A 17,368-nucleotide genomic window follows, 5' to 3' on the forward strand; every position below is an offset into this window, starting at 1 on the left:
CAATTTTTCTTATAAGCCTAAAACTGCTCTAAAAATAAAGTCTATTATAATAATGAAAAAGGGAGGCAGATTCCATAATCACAAAAAAGGTTCATAAGCTGCTTGTCAAAATGAATAATAAATGCCTATTACAGTCTCCCTAAAGGCAACACCAGCAGTGATGTCAGGAGAGATTCCCTCTAGTATAATTCATAAGCCAAAAGACCCACTGTGTGTAACATGATACAGTAGAAAATATGTTTACTGTATTAAACCAGAAAATATTAATGAGGAGACAGATAATCTTAATAGCCAACTACAAAAAAGATAATTTGATCCCAAGAGTAGAAGAGAAATCATTCCATACAGCATAATATTCTGAAGAAAAGTCAAGACAAGGGACAAAATATGTCATCTTGAATTTTTAACATCATGCTTGTGCATGACACTTTCATCTGTCAGGAACAGTCTTTTAGTCTGTGGATAAACAGGCATCAACTAAGTTGTGTCATATCTCCATAGGTAAGTTATAACTTGGCATATCAATAAGTTCTTGTGTTAAGACAAAGAAATGTCTGCTGTCAAGTTTATTGCCCTCCCACCTCTCATTATTATCTACTTGGTATATAGTCCCTTACATTCTACCATAGCCATTGGTTCACTCTTTACACTTCATATGCATCCTTCGTAACTATCTCCACGTTTTCTGATCCACTGCTTATTATAACTATCTCTATTTATTTAGATCCTGACTGGGATATCTAAAGTTTCTTCAGTCTTTTAAACATTTATTGAGTGCTTTATTTAGGATTCAGCAAACATTTACTGAGCTCCTTCAGGCTCATTTCACCCACATAGCTATAACTACTTTAAGATATTATTACCTCAATTTTCTAGAGAAGTAAACATACTCAGAGAAGTTAAGTAACTTGTCTTTGGCAACCAAAATCAAATCCAAATCTATCATGCCACTCCAGTGTTTTCTTCCACTCGTGTTTAGCTCTCTCCCTACTGAACTACATGCAACCTGCTAGTTAGAATTCAAGGCTTTACTATACACTTCCTGAAATCTGTTTGTTTGTTTTTAAACTCTACCAAAAAACCTGTCCCTAGATCTTCTAACTCCACCTGCTCCTTTAAATCTTGCTAGTAGGTTCTTCTATTCCCAGATCCTTTCTCTATAGCCATCTACACCATTACTGTTACATGATAGCCATGGAGCCTTCAAGATTTCAAAAAAATTCTGCTCACCAAATTTCCTTCTGGGGGAAGGAGAGAAAAGTCTTGGGATGACATCACGGAGTTATTTCAGCCTGCCGTGTTCCCCTTAACAGAATATACAACTATAGCAACTATATCAATGTACCGTAATTAACTGCTTAATAGATTCTTTTACACATTAGATTATCAACAACTTGAAACTAGCGACTGGCCTGAGGCAACAAATGATAACTGAAGACACTTGGACAACCTCATAAAGTAAATGAATACCTGCCACATCTACTATTTTTGTGAGCAGAAAATCTTAACAGACTTAAATTTGACCACGAAAAGCAAGTTCGTGGAATGAAATTGCTGGGATCAGAGCACGTACAACAATTAAAACCAGGACACAACACTTTTTGCCATGTTTACACAGAACAGAAAAATTCAGAATCCAAGCCAATTGCTATTAATTTTTCAATAATAGCCCTTCATCTTGTAAGCAAATCATAATTACCTACTATAGATACTAAGTTTATAAAGAAAATCTGACTTTCTTTTTTTTAAAGTTTCCCAGGGAGGCAGTATGAGTAACAAGAGCATAAGCTTTGTGTGATGCTGAACAAGTTATTTAAGCCTTTCTGAAACTCATTTTGCTTCAGCTGCAAAATACGGGCAGGTGTTCCTACCTCATAGAATTGTTGAAAGAATTAAATGAGATCATAAAGCTCTTAGCACAATGTTTATTACATAATGGGCACCTAAACTGTTCCTTCTCTTCCTCATTATCATTTATTATGTTCTTAGTGTTTGTTTCCTCACCTACTGTTAAAATACCTACCATATAAGATAGTTGTGAGAATGAAGCACATTGCCTGGCACATAATAAGTACTTGGGAAAGCTTATTATTCCTATCCCTTTTAGGATTACTGTGGGAATAGTGAAATCAGTGCAACCACATTTTAAATAAAGACCTGAGCTGGGGAAAAAAATCTATCAGCTTTTCAGGAATCGTGTATTTACTTTTGGAAGGGAGAGGAGAATGGGAAGGAAAAGACAACGTTTTATTACTACGTAGTAGGCAAAAATCATAATTTCATAATGATTTGAAATGATTTATAATAATCATTAAGGTACAAGGCTAAACTCAGGGACTAGCACACTATTTGTCTAAAGGAAAACAACTTGAATGGCAACTAAATATACACATAAGAAATCTGACCATTAATTCACAAGACATTTTAGAAGAGACTTCAAAAACAGTCTCATTATTTTTATCATCTTATAAAACTGAACAACATTTTGAACTGGGAATTTAAAACACGAAATAACAGGAACTCACTAGTGTGATTTGTTTTAAATTTTGCATAAATATATGTGTATTCAACATAAAGAAATAAATATTTCAGTTTTCTTACCTGTTGTGTTCCATCTGCACTTACAATAGGGGCAGACAAAAGAGAAATATCACTACTTAAGATCTGAGTTGTATCCAGTAGTGGTGGATGCTCTGCCATTATCAATAAGACATTAATATACTGAATAACGCTCCAACTCTGAAAAACAAACATATATAGTCATTTGTAAGTACATCCTTAAAATATAGTAAAACATTGTACATTCAAGATGTTTCATTTTTTAACCTAAAAAGATATTCTTGTCAAAAGAAATTCTAGAATACTCTGTTGACTACTTTTTTTTCCAATCAATAAGCCATTTAAGGAAATACATTTCTTACAATTCAAATTACTTTGTTTGTCAAAGTAGTCAGTAAGTTTATATATTAAAGAGAATATCAGCAGGCTCTATTTAAATTCTATGTCTGTCTCTCCACCCCTTCCATCTCTATATAATATTTTATTTAATTTAACCACCACTACTTTACCTAAACACTGGGATAGGCACTAAAATACAGTGATTCAGTGAGGCAACTGTCACTAGTTTTTTCTATGGGCAGACAAGGTAATTATGAAGACTCAATGCCCCTCATCACCCTATCTGTCTCTAGAAACAACACAAGAATAATAATGATTTTTCACTGATTCCTCAGACAAAACCCAATGGTAGAAAAATCTGCTCAGGATTACTGAAGAACCTTCAAGTTTGAAGTTTCAAGCTCTTATATTATTTATTTTGGTTGTATTAGTCTTTTCTAAGTGATATCTATTTACAATAGATCAATAATTTCAATGAAAAAACAAATACATTTAGAAATCTTTAACTGTACAGACAGTATCACATACAAAAATAAAAGTAAAAGATAATGTAAGCAATATTAGTCTATCATAGACAAAGTTAACTAATAAAACATCAGCAAATTACATTTCAATATGAGCAAATTGAGTATAATAATAAATACACTGAATCTATATTGAAAATTTAAATAAACATTTTGGAATGTTTACAGCATTCTACAATTCAGTAGTGTCAAGAGGGTTAACTTTTATAAGAGATTAAATTCATGTTATTTATTTAAAATCTTGACTCTGCTGAATCTCACAAGTTGATTTAGCTTGAAAATAATTTTTCATGTAGATATACAACAACTAATATAATGTTTTAAAAAATATTCAGTATAGGTATCTACTTGAAGGTTTCGTAATTAATACCACAATAATATAAAATGTGTCATTTTATATTATTTAACTGTCTCATGAAAATGCATATTCTTTAAACATGTTTATATATAAACTAATGCAAATCTAACTTCTGGCATAACCTGTACTGCTATATTACTTAAAGTTCAATAAAATCACTAAGTACTTTAAATCTTGTCTAATAAAGTGGCTCTGTGGAATATACAAAGAATTATGAGAAACAATAAATGTATTATTTCTCCCACTTGCATATCACAACAGTTAGTGTAAGAAACATTTCCAAGAAGCTAATTTGGGATTAACGAGAGATTTTGTAGGCAATTCGATTTTCTTAATAAATTTTAAAAAATAAAAACCACTGAGCCATTTAAATTTTCTCATTTTATTCTATTTGCAATATTCTATACACTATGTTCAGCTAAAACTGCAAGCCGCCATTATTATTTTAATTTTAGAATGTAACGATGAAGATATAACCACAGTTTTGTTTCAAGAGATGGACTGGTAGTTTTACAAATAGAAATACAGATTTTCTTTTGAATCTTCAAGTTAATTCCAATACTAGTGCTATTGGAGATTGGGTATAGAGCCACATGTTATATTTCAATATTTACCATTCCATTTAAGTCATTACCTTTTTAAAATTTTCAACACATTGGTCAATTTGCAGAAGGTATTATCTTTCATTTTAGTCTTTTTAAAACTAGGACACACTAAAGTTTCATTTATAAATTGGTTTATTGTATGGCCATATCTATCACACGCAAAGTAGTTGGTTTTATTTAAACTTGCAAATTCAAAACTTTTACCCTGCAACTCAAATGCTGGCATTTAGAAACCAGACATTCCTTTCATTCCTTCTGTAGAGAACACTGTCAGTTTCTTCCTTCAATAAATTACTTCTAATTTTGTTACTACTCACTTTCTACATTCTAGTCTTATCTTGTGACCTCAAACAGCCTCTTAGTTTTAGTTATACACTTATTTTTATTTTTTATAATGTAAAATTTGATGTATTTTTAAAACGAATAGAAATAACTTACAGCATGTGTTAACGTCCACGGAGTAAATACTTCCCTGCCACAGCCCACTTCAAACTACCAATGATTTTAAATTGACCTGCAAATTCCTGAATTTTAACAACCAACTTTTGTACACAAGTTAAGATAGCTCCAACATATCACTGTTGATATGTCAACATTTATTTATGTAGCAATAATGTGAAATATTAATGTTTGGATCAGTGTTGCATGTGGAATCTTGCAAAATACATAAACAAACATTTGCAGACTCTGGGTGAAAAAAACCTGGATATCTTTGTACTATTCTTGCAACTTTTTTTTTTTTGGTAGATCTAATATTTTAATTAGTGTCAAACAATGTTGTTTTAAATGTAAGAGAGGTTGCAGATCTGAACATACAAGGTTTAATCAAAGAAAAGGTCCTAAAAGATAATGCAGAAGAATATCTTCATAACCTTGGGACAGAGAAAGATTTCTTAAACAGGATATAAAATACATTTCTTAAAACATAAAGAAAAAACAATATATTGGATTTATTTAGAATTAACTGTAATTTCTTTTAAAAAGCTTTAAGAGAATGAAAAGGTAAGTCACAAACTGAAAAAAGATATTTACAACATATACAACTAATAAAGAGCATACATTTTGAATATATAACAGCCTCCTGCAAATTGATTTTTAAAAAAAGATAGAAAAATAATAAGAGACTTGAATCTACTCTCCACAAAAGCAGAAATGTGGCTGGGTGCAGTGGTTCATGTCTGTAATCCCAGGACTTTGGGATGCTGAGGTAGGCAGATCACTTGAGGTCAGGAGATCAAGACCAGCATGGCCAACATGGTGAAACCCTGTCTCTACTAAACATAAAAAACTTAACTGAGTGTGGTGGCAGGTGCCTGTAGTTCCAGCTACTCGGGAGGCTGAGGCAGGAGAATCACTTGAACCTGGGAGGTAGAGGTTGCAGTGAGCCGAGATCATGCCACTGCACTCCAGCCTGGGCAACAAAGCGAGACCCTGTCTCAAAAATAAAAAAAGTGGAAATGCAAGAGGCCAATAAAATGAAATGAAAAAGACTATCAAGTGATAATGAGGTTATGGAGGCAAACTCATATGGAACAGAAATGAAAATTCGTAAAATCACTTAGGAAAAGTTTGACATTATCTACCAAGGTTGAACATATTCATCCTCTATGACCCAGGTATGATCCAGCTATTAGATTCCTGGTAGATAACAAGAAGGCTCATAGGAGCCATTACTTGTTAATAGTCCTAAATGTCCTTTGTAAATAAACTGTGGCTGTTTCATTCAATGGACTATATGCAGCAATGAAAATTAATGAACTAGTGATACAGGAAACAACATGGATAAATCTCACAAACACAATATTCATGAAAAACACACAGAAGAATACAGGCTGCACAATTTTATTTACAGGAGGTTGAAAAACAGAAAAAACCAATTTATGGTGTTAAGAGTCAGGACAGCGGTTGCCTTTGACAAGGAAGAAAGGGTGGGAACACTGGCAAGGCATGAAGGCAGTTCCTTGGGTGATGGTACTATACTATGTCTGGACCTGGGGGGCTGCTATGTGATGATTACCATTAAGTTATTCATTAAGCTGTATACTGATCATATATGCACTTCTTTATGTATATTATCCTTCAAAAAATTATTTTTAAAGGTTAAAGTTACCACATGATCATCTCAATTGATGTAGAAAAAGCATCTGACAAATTCAACACCTTTTCATAATAAAAAACACTCAATAAACTAATAGTAGAAGAAATATACCTCAACATAATAAAGGCCACATATGAAAAACCTACAGGAAAGATCACACTCAATGATGGAAGACTGGAAGTTTTTCCTTTAAGATAGGAAAAGGCAAGGATGCTCACTTTTGCTATTTCTATTCAACACAGTACTGGAAGTTCTACCCAGGGCAACTGAGCAAGAAAAAGAAATAAAAGGCATCTAAACTGGACAGGAAGAAATAAAATTACCTCTATTCACAGATAATATAATCTTACAGGCAGAAAACCCTAAAGATTACACACAAACTGTTAGAACTAATAAGTGAATTCAGCAAAGTTGCAGAATACAAAATCAACACATAAAAATCCATTGTCTGTATATATAACAATGAAAGTTTGAAAAAGAAATTTAAAAAATTCCATTTACAATAGCAACCAAAAGAATAAAATACTCAGGAATAAACCTAACCAAGGAGGTGAAAGCCATACACTGAAAACTACAAAACACTGCTGAAAGAAATTAAAAACACAAATGCAGAAAACACCCCATGTTCACAAAGTGAAAGATTTCATATTGTTAAGATGTCCATACTATCCAAAGCAATCTGCAGATTCAATGCAATCCCTATCAAAATCCCAATAGCTTATTTTGCAGGAAAAGAAAAGTCCATTCTAAAATTCTAGTATCTCAGGGGATCCCAAATAGCCAAAACAATTTTGAAAGAAAACAAGCTTGAAGGACTCACACTTCCTGATTTCAAAACATATTACAAAGCCATAGGAATCAAAACAGTGTGGTACTGGCATAAAGGAAGACAATAGACTAGTGAAATAGAATAGAGAGCCTAGAAATAAATCCTTAGCATATATGACCAAATAATCTTCAACAAGGGTGCCAAGATCATTCAATGAGGAAAGGACAGTCTCTTCAACAAATGATGTATGAAAAACTGGATAGCCACATGCAAAAGAATGAATTTGGATTATATTACACTATATACAAAAATTAACTCAAAATGGATTAAAGATCCAAATGTAAGAACCAAACTGTAGAACTTCTAGAAGAAAACACAGGGAAAAGCTTCATGACTTTGGATTTGGCAACTGTTTCTTGGATATGACAGCAAAAGTGCACGTAACAAAGGCAAAAATAGACAAATAGGACTTAAACTTAGGAACTTTTGTGCATCAGAAGACACAATCAACTTTCGTGCATCAGAAGACACAATCAACAGAGTAAAGAGGTATTCTATTGGAATGGGAGAAAACATTTACAAACTGTCTTAACTTGGTCTGCTACTAAAAAACACACACACAGAGTATGTAACTGAAACAACAGACATTTATTGGTCACACTTGTGGAGGTTGGGAAGTTTAAGATCTAGGTGCTGGCAGATTTGGTTCTTGGTAAGGATCCTCTTCCTGGCTTTCAGATGGCTATCTTCTTGCTGTTGCCTCACATGAGGGAGAGAGGACACTCTTGTGTCTCACTCTTCTTATATAAGAACACTAATCACATCATGGGAGCTTCACCCTCATGAACTCATCTAAGCCTAACTATTTTCAGTAATTACCTCCCCAAATCTCCACCTCTTAATACTATCATTTTGGGGGTTAGGGGTTCAACATATGAATTCTGGAGAGACACTAATATTCAGTCTATAATATTCGACCCCTGACCTTCCAAAATTCATGTCATTTTCATTCTATCCCAACAGCCCCCAAAGTCTTAACTCACTGAAGTATCAACTCTAAAGTCCAAAGTCTCACCTAAGTATCACCTAAATCAGATATGGGTGAAGGTAGAGGTACAATTCATCCTAAGGCAAAATTCCTTTCCAGCTTTTGTGAAACCAGATATGTTACGTATTTGCAAAAGACAATGGTGGGGCAGGCACAGCACAGACATTCCCGCTCCAAAAGGGAGAAATCAGAAGAAAGAAAGGGGTGACAGGTCCCAAGCAAGTCCAGAACCTACCAAGGCAAATACCGTTAGATCTTAAGGCTTGAGAATCATCATCTTTGATTCAATGCTCTGCTTTCCATACCCACTGGAGTAACGATCCTGCCTTTCAGACACTGAAATGGCATCATCACTCCCATGGCTCAGTGAGGTGACCTGTCCCTTCTGCTTGGTGGGGCCCTGACCATGCAGTACCTCTCACAGGGACCTTCCCATGAGGCTCTGCTGCGGGGCAGTCCTGCCCTTTAAAGCTGAGGTGGAAGGAGCCTCGCCCTATGGGCCCATGCACTTTGGATCTGTAGTGGGAGTAGCAGCCCTGATGACTCTGAATTGCCTTTGGAGTCCTTCTCCCTTTTCTGAAATGATCATGCATGTTTACAGCCTTCCTTCATTCTATCCCATGTTCTCTATTTCCTTTAATCTCAGCTGGCAGTGTTTCTAATATAATTCCATCTCTATTCCTGGCTTCAGTTGAGATGGCTGATTAGGTCCATGGTTTACACCCACACTAATCTCCTTAGCAAATGGTCAGCCAGCCACACCTTTGATGTTCTCTTCCTACTGTTCTTTCTCATTTCTGTAATACGGATATGCTGAGAATTTTCCAAATCTTTAAGTTCTGGTGCCTTATTGCTTAATAATTCTTTATTCAATTCATTTCTCTTTTTTTTTTTTTTTTTTTTTTTTTTTGAGACGGAGTCTCGCTGTGTCGCCCAGGCTAGAGTGCAGTGGCCGGATCTCAGCTCACTGCAAGCTCCACCTCCCGGGTTTATGCCATTCTCCTGCCTCAGCCTCTCGAGTAGCTGGGACTACATGCGCCCGCCACCTCGCCCGGCTAGTTTTTTGTATTTTTTAGTAGAGACGGGGTTTCACCGTGTTAGCCAGGATGGTCTCGATCTCCTGACCTCATGATCTGCCCGCCTCGGCCTCCCAAAGTGCTGGGATTACAGGCTTGAGCCACTGCGCCTGGCCCTCATTTCTCTCTTTTTACATTTTACTATAGGTTGACTATCCCTTATCCAAAATGCTTGGGACCAAACTCATAATGAAATATCTTAGGGATGAAACTCAAGTCTAAACATGAAATTCATTTATGTTTTATATACATTCTACATAGACAGAAGGTAATTTTACATAATATTTTAAATAATTTTGTGCATGAAACAAAGCTTTGACTATTTTAACTGCAACCCATCACATGATGGAGTTTTCCACTTGTAGCATCATGTCAAAGCTCAGAAAGTTTCAGATTTTTGATATTTCAGATTTTTAAATTAGGGATGCTCAACCTGAATAAGCAGTGAAGAGGAATCAAATTGCTCCTTCAACACTTGGCTTAGAAATCTCTTTACCTAAATACCCAATTTAATAGTTCACAAGTTCTGCCTTCTAGAAAACACTGGAACATAAACACAATTCAGTCAAATCTATTACAAGGATGGCCTTTCTCCATTGTCCAAAACATGCTCCTCATTTCCATCCAAGACCTCATCAGAATGGCCTATCATCCATGTTTCAAACAACATTCTGTTCATGATTATTTGTGTCCTCCTTGAAGACGGAGGCTTTCTCTCCAGCTCTCCTCTTTTCTCTATGAGCCCTCACTGGAATTGCCCCTAGCAGTCTGGTTGCAGCAATCTCGGCTTTTTTTTTTTTTTTTTTTTTTTTTCATGGACACACATCAAAACCTTTCCAGCCTCTACCCATTATACAGTTCCAAAGCTACTTCCACATTTTTAGGTATTTGTTATAGCAATCCCCTATGTGTTAGTACCAATTACTGTCTTAATCAACTTAGGCTACCATAGTAAAATAACAGTTTGGGTGCTTTAAACAACAGACATAATTTTTAACAGTTATGGAGGCGAAGATGTCCAAGATCAGGGTGCTAGCATGGTTGGCTTTTTGGTAAGAGCCCTCTTTCTGGCTCTCAGATGGCTACCTTCTCTTTTGTCCTCAAGGCAGAGAGCACGCGAGCTCAGGTCTCTTCTTCGTCTTATAAGGACACTAATCTGATCATGGGGATCCCATGCTCATGACCTCATCTAAGCCAAATTATCTCCAAAGGCCCCACCTCCACATACTGTCACATTGGTGGTTAGGGCTCAATGTATGAATTTTGGGGGGTATACATTCAGTTCATAACACTATTAGATGCTTTCTCACTCAGCCACTGACATAATTCTGAATCTGTTGTTTCCTTACACATGTATTCTGCTAGTTTTCTTCCTTAACCTTATTATTCATATCTGTTAATTCACCTAGATTTGTTATATATATGATGACAACAGCTTAGACCTAGAAACTAAGGTAGATATCTCACAAGAATAAGCTTGGTCTGAGGTTTGAAACTTCAGTTCTTTTTGTCTACAAAGCATGTGGGAAAATGCAAAGCGGGATTACATCTTGGATTACAGCAATAGCATAACTGAAGTGCTGATAGGAAAAATCTGTACATTTAGATTGAGACATCCAATGTCTTTTTTTTTTTTTTCTTGAGACAGAGTCTCGCTCTTGTTACCCAGGCTGGCAGGCGGTGGTGCGATCTTGGCTCACTGTAACCTCTGCCTCCTGGGTTCAAGCAATTCTCCTGTCTCTCTCTCCCGAGTAGCTGGGATTACAGGCGCCTGACACTACACCCAGCTAATTTTTTGTTTTTAGTAGAGATGGGGTTTCACCATCTCTCAAACTCCTGACCTCAAATGATCTGCCCACCTAGGCCTCCCAAAGTGCTGGGATTACAGGTGTGAGCCACCACGCCCTGCCGAAATCCAATGTCTTTTGATGTGGTTTTCTGATGTGTCTAATTCAAAATAAAAACTATAGGTCTCCAGAGCCATTTGTGAAACCACAAGACTATCATATGCAGTTGTTCCTTGGTTTCTACAGAGGATTGGTGCCAGGATCCCCAAAGATACCAAAATCCACAAAACCTTAAGCTCCTTATATAAATGGTGTAGTATTTGCATATAACCTATGCACATTCTTCTGTATACTTTAAATCATCTCTATATGACTTATAATACCTAATACAATATAAATGCTATGTAAATAGTGATACTGTATTGTTCAGGGAATAATGAAAAGATCTGTACATATTTAGTACAGATGCAACAATCCATTTTTTTCCAAATATTTTCGATCCATGGTTGATTGACTACGTGGATGTGAAATTCCCAGAAATGGAAGGCTGACTATACTCCAAGGAGTTTTAGTCGTTTAACTCTAGAATTTAGGAGTTTTTAAAAATATACATAAGAATAAAATGTTACATAAAAATATTAGAATTACAGTAGCAACTGTATCAAGATGGTGAGATTATGTAACCATTTTTCTCTATTTCTCAAGGCTTTTTTTTGTAATATGGATATGGTTTATACCACCATCAAAATTTTGATTTAAAAATTAATAGTCTTGAAGAGCCATAGGCAACCACACATATTTGGCTTCTCAACCATCTAAGCACCCTTTCAGGAGAATTTAAATAAATTTTGCTAGAACTTGGACTTTATCCAGATTACTAATTTATCTCATGAACTGATATCCTAAAGTGTATTTTTCCAATGTAGACTTCTATTTCATTTTTAATGTTTGGATTTTTTATCCTCTAAACTTGACTACATTAGACTAAAAACAAGGTATTTGAAATTACCTGTGGTGGAATTTCCTGAGATGAAAGTCATGGGAGTCACTCTGCAAAATTATCTTATCATTTCTTACCAGAAACCTAAAACAAGTATTTCATAGATTGTATTTAACAATAAGAACAGGATATTAGGTTATTTTATATTTTGGCCGAAACTAATTAATTCTTTGAATTACCCTCTTTGATGTCAACTGTACTGCAGAAAAATGGCTCTTAAAAATATAATTACATGCATTATTTCAGTTCACCTTAAATTTCCATATGTTAATGTGAAATTTTATGAAGACATAATAGGCAATCTTGCTTTTTTCTTCTGTATTTATAAAAGAAATGCACATTGGTAGAGAAGGTAAGAAAGGAGGAGAATGGTAAGAAGACAGTCCTATCAATCATTTTCAATGACTGATATTAAATTTTTAAAAAGACACTTTATAATTCAAAAGATTTATGCTTAATCCAGTTCCTTGCTTTTCTTTCTCTCCCCCATGCTCACTTTTTTCATTTCTTTGGATATTGGAAGTATAAAACAGTACAAGATTTGGTACAAAAAAAGGCTACAACTAAGAGTGTTATGCTAAAAAAAAAAAAAAAAAAAAAAAAAAAAAAGGCAGTCCTCAATCAAGAAATAGGCTGCTTTGCAGTATTCTGTTAGAAATCAGATATATCTGACAATTTAATGAAAGAAATAAATAAAAAGGCCTTTGACCCTTAGAGTGGCTCATGACTGTAATCTCAGCACTTTGAGAAGTTGAAGCAGGAGGACCACTTGAGCCCAGGAGTTTGAGACCAGCCTGGGCAACAGATTGAGAATTTATTATTGTTATTATTATTATTTGTTTTAAAGTCAGATATAATTGGAAAATATTTTCTCACTGAAACACTGTAATAAGTGATAATTTCGCTCTCAGATCATGCTGTAAGAGTTAAATTTAACCTACATCTTTCTTAAAGCTTTTTATTGTGGAAAATCTCAAACATACACCAATGTAAACATAATAGTATAATGAACCCCATGTACTCATCACCCAGCTTTAACACATGACCAGTCTAGTTTCATCTATACCCCACTTCCTGTCTTGTAGTATTATGAAACACAACTAGGACATTCCAAAACTTCATTTGCAAATATTTCAGTATGTATCTCTGAAAGATAGGAACTCCTTTCTAAAACATAATTACAAAACCATTACCATACACACACTTTAACAATTCCTTAAATCATCAAATATGTAGTCAGTGTTCAAATTTTGCACTGTCTTGTTAATTTTTATTAAAACTTGTTTGAATCAGGATTTGTATTAGATGTGCACACTACTATTTGCCATGTCTTTAAAAACCTTTTAATCTAAGTACTATCCATTTGATTGTCATGACTTTAATAATGTTTTAAAAGTAATTTTTTTTATATCTGAAGACCGCATTAGTCTATTCTTTATTTATGAAAAAATCAATAACTTGTATCAGTCCTTAAAAGTAACTTTAACTAGATCATATAAAGCTGATGAATCTTTTCATCTGGATATATCAAGAGATAATCAATGGAGGTAATTTGAAGAACATCAGCAAGATCACACTTTAATAACCAATTTTAATTTGATTAGAAAAATCTCAAATAGCCAATTTCTAAGATTAACAAATGTATTATCAATCTAGTGAAACACAGTTTTCTATATCTTTATTCCCAATTGCTGTTAAGATACTAAAACTTCATTACTATCTACCATTATTTTGCCTAAGAGCACATTCTGGGCACATTTCACTCTCTTGATCAAAAATGTTAAAAGGAGTCAAGGAAGGATTTTATATTATGAGAATTTTTTCAACCTACAGAAAAGCTGAAATAACTGAACAGTAAACATCCATATACTTGTCACCTAGTTTCTAAAATTGACAGGTTTTAATTGCATGTATTCCTCCAGTGATCTTTTTTTAACGCACATCAAAGTAGCAGACATTAGTATACTTCACCCCTAAACACTTCTGCATGTTACTAGCATTCAAAATTTTAGTTCCTTAAAACAAAAGTTCACGTATGATAAAATGTACGAATCTTCATTAAAATTTTTTTTGCCAAATTCCTTTTACCAGAAATGTACAAATCTTAAGTGTGCTATCATATGAGATTTTTAAAAATGAAACTACTATAAGTATCTAAGAATCTAAAGTCCTATTGTTGCTCTAAGATCACAGCTTTCAAATCCTGGTATGTATCAGAATCACCCGCAGGGATTACTAAAACAGATTCCTGGGCCACACACATAAGAGTTTCTGATTCAACAGGTGCGTGGTGGGGCCCAGTAAATCACATTTCTAATAAGTTCCCAAGTTAGGCTGATGCTGCTAGTCTCTGGACAACACAAATCTAAGACTAAATAAATTTTTACATTAAGTGCTAACTGATAATAAGGATATAAAGTTGATAACAATGTAAGGTGTATACCTCATTCTGGAAAGCCTCATCCCAGATATGAATACATTTTCCTTCAACTAGAAACAGATGAAAATACTGACCTAAGGATAAGAAAGTATTTGTAAAGGAATCAAGTTTAACGAAGAATTTTTCATTGCCTTTGGATATTATGGTCAAATCGATATACTAGTAGAGTATGATATACTATCCTCAGATTGAAATTGCTATTTTCTGCAGGTTAAACAAAGTTGAAACTTTCAACTTTGTTGAAAGTTGAAATGGCAGAGTAATTAGTTAAATGTATTAAACAAACATGCACCAAGTAGTTGTCATAACTACTTGTTTGGTGCAAAAGTAATTGTGGTTTTTGCCATTACTTTTAATGATACAAATGGTACTTTTAATTGAAAGCAAGGGCAAAAACCACCGTTACTTTTGCACTAACCTAATACAATGTGTCAACTACTCTTGATTTTTGAAATAGTTTTGCTGAGGTATAACTGACATCAAATTGCACATTTAAAAGTGTACAATTGGATAAATTTTTACACATAAATACACCTGTGAAACTATTACCGTAATTAAGATAATGAACCTACCCATCATCTCTCAAATTTTCCTACTATCTGTAAACTGGAGCCTTTGCATTTCCATGAACAATGATGTTGTTTTCATGTGCTTATTTGTCATCCAGGTATATTTTTCGTTGACTATTTGTTTGATTATTTTGTCCATAATACTAGACTGTTTTCTTATTATTGATAGTACTTTATATATTTTATATATTTTTTGATAGTGCTTTATATATTCTGGATACTAGTCCTTTACTAGATAAGTGATTTACAAATATTTTTTCTCCCAGTCTGTGGCTTGCTTTTATATTCTCTTACCAATGTCTTTTGAAGAGAAGTTTTAAATTATGATAAAGTACAATTTATCAATTTGCCATTTTATAAATGGTGCTTTCAAGGCTATACCTAAGAAATCTTCACCTAATGCAAGGTCACAGAGATTTTCTCCTATGTTTTTTAAAGAAATTTCATAGTTTTAGGCTTTACATTCTTTCTACTTTCTATTAATTTATTGAGAGGGGTATTGAAATCTCCGCTAAAATTGCATATTTATGTACAGACAATCCCTAACTTGTGATGGTTCAACTTACAATTTTCGGACTTTCTGATGGAGTAAAAGAGATACACATTTAGTAGAAACTATACATCAAGTATCCATACAACCATTCGGTTTTCCACTTTTCAGTATTTGATAAATTACAAGAGACATTCAACACTTTATTATAAAATAGGCTTTGTGTTAGATGATTTTGTTCATCAACCATATGATAATGTAAGTGTTCTGAGCACATTTAAGATAGGCTAGGCTAAGCTATGATGTTCAGTAGATTACGTGAATTAAATGCATTTTTGACATATTTTAACAAGGTAGGTTTATCGAGACATAACCTCATCATGAATTAAAGAGCATCTGTATTTCTCTCTGCAAGTTCCAGCATATATTTAGAAACACTCTTTTTTTTTTTTTTCTTTTTCCTTTTTTTTGAGACAGGGTTTTTGCTGTGTCACTCAGGCTGGAGTGCAGTGGTGTAAGCATAGCTCACTGCAGCCTCAACCTCCCAAGTTCAAGCAATCCTCACACCTCAGCCTTCCTAGTAGCTGGGACTACAGGCATGTGCCACCACACCCAGCTAATTTTCGTATTTTTTGTAGAGCGGAGTTTCACCACATTGCCCAGGCTGGTCTCGAACTCCTGGACTCAAGTGATTCAACCCCCTCAGCCTCCCAAAGAGCTGGGATTACAAACATGAGCCACTGCCCCCAGGCCAGTTCCTATATTAAATGCATAAATACTTATAATTGTATGCCCTCTTAATTAATCCCTTTATTAGTATGAAATAATCCTCTTTATCCCTGGTATGAATTTTTTGTTCTGTAACCTAACTTCTGGTTTAACTTAGTGATTTCAGTTTTCTTTTGGATAGTGTAAGCATGGTATATCTTTTTCCATCCTTTTAACTTACTTAAATTGGATTTCTTGTAGATGTGAAATATTTGGGTCTTAATTTTTTAAAAAATTGAATCTAACAATCCCTGACTTTTAATTGTGGTATTTAGGCCATTTATATGTAATGTGATTGTTGATATGATTGGATTTACATCATCATCTTGCTATTTGTTTCAAATGTTCTTTGTCCCTTTTCCCTCTTTATCAGCTTCATTTTTAATTATTTCCTATTATACCATCTCCTCTCTCTTGATTTATAGGCTACAACTCTTTGTTACTTGAGTGGTTTCTTTAAAGTTTGTAATACACCTCTTTTACTTATTACTGTATACCTTTAAGTAATATACTACTTCAGGAATATGTATCAGAACCTTTCAACAATAAATCTGCAATTTCTCTGGGATTTTTGCTATTATTATTGCATATTTTACTTTTACATGTTTTAAACCTCACATTGCCATTTTTTTAGGGAGCTGGAGGGGAGGGCAGGGTCTCTATCGCCCAGACTAGAATGCAGTGGTGTGATCTTGGCTCACTGCAATCTCTGTCTCCTGGGTTCAAGCGATCCTCCCAACTTAGCCTTCCGAGCAGCTGTGACTACAAGCATGTACCACCATGCCTGGCTAATTTTTGTATTTTTTTTTTGGAGAGACAGGAGTTCACCATGTTGCTCAGGCTGGTCTCAAATGCGTGGGCTCAAGCATTCTGCCTGCCTTGGCCTCCCAAAGTGCTGGGATTACAGGCATGAGCCACTACACCTGACAACTGTCATC

At 34.5% G+C, this 17,368-nt stretch overlaps 1 protein-coding gene across 2 annotated transcripts in view; it reads right to left on the reverse strand.

Moving 5' to 3' along the window:
* The window catches only part of LOC105490713 (fibronectin type III domain containing 3A), a 223,432-nt gene that overhangs the window by 190,647 nt on the left and 15,417 nt on the right, over nt 1–17,368 (reverse strand). For both annotated transcript variants that reach the window (XM_011756595.3, XM_011756594.3), the window contains exon 2: nt 2,602–2,739. In XM_011756595.3, the coding sequence (XP_011754897.2) occupies nt 2,602–2,700 (99 nt within the window). In that variant the 5' untranslated portion in view covers nt 2,701–2,739. The remainder of the gene's footprint in view (nt 1–2,601; nt 2,740–17,368) is intronic.

This window comes from Macaca nemestrina, chromosome 16 (assembly GCF_043159975.1).
Source record: "Macaca nemestrina isolate mMacNem1 chromosome 16, mMacNem.hap1, whole genome shotgun sequence".
Classification (NCBI taxonomy): Eukaryota; Metazoa; Chordata; class Mammalia; order Primates; family Cercopithecidae; genus Macaca; species Macaca nemestrina.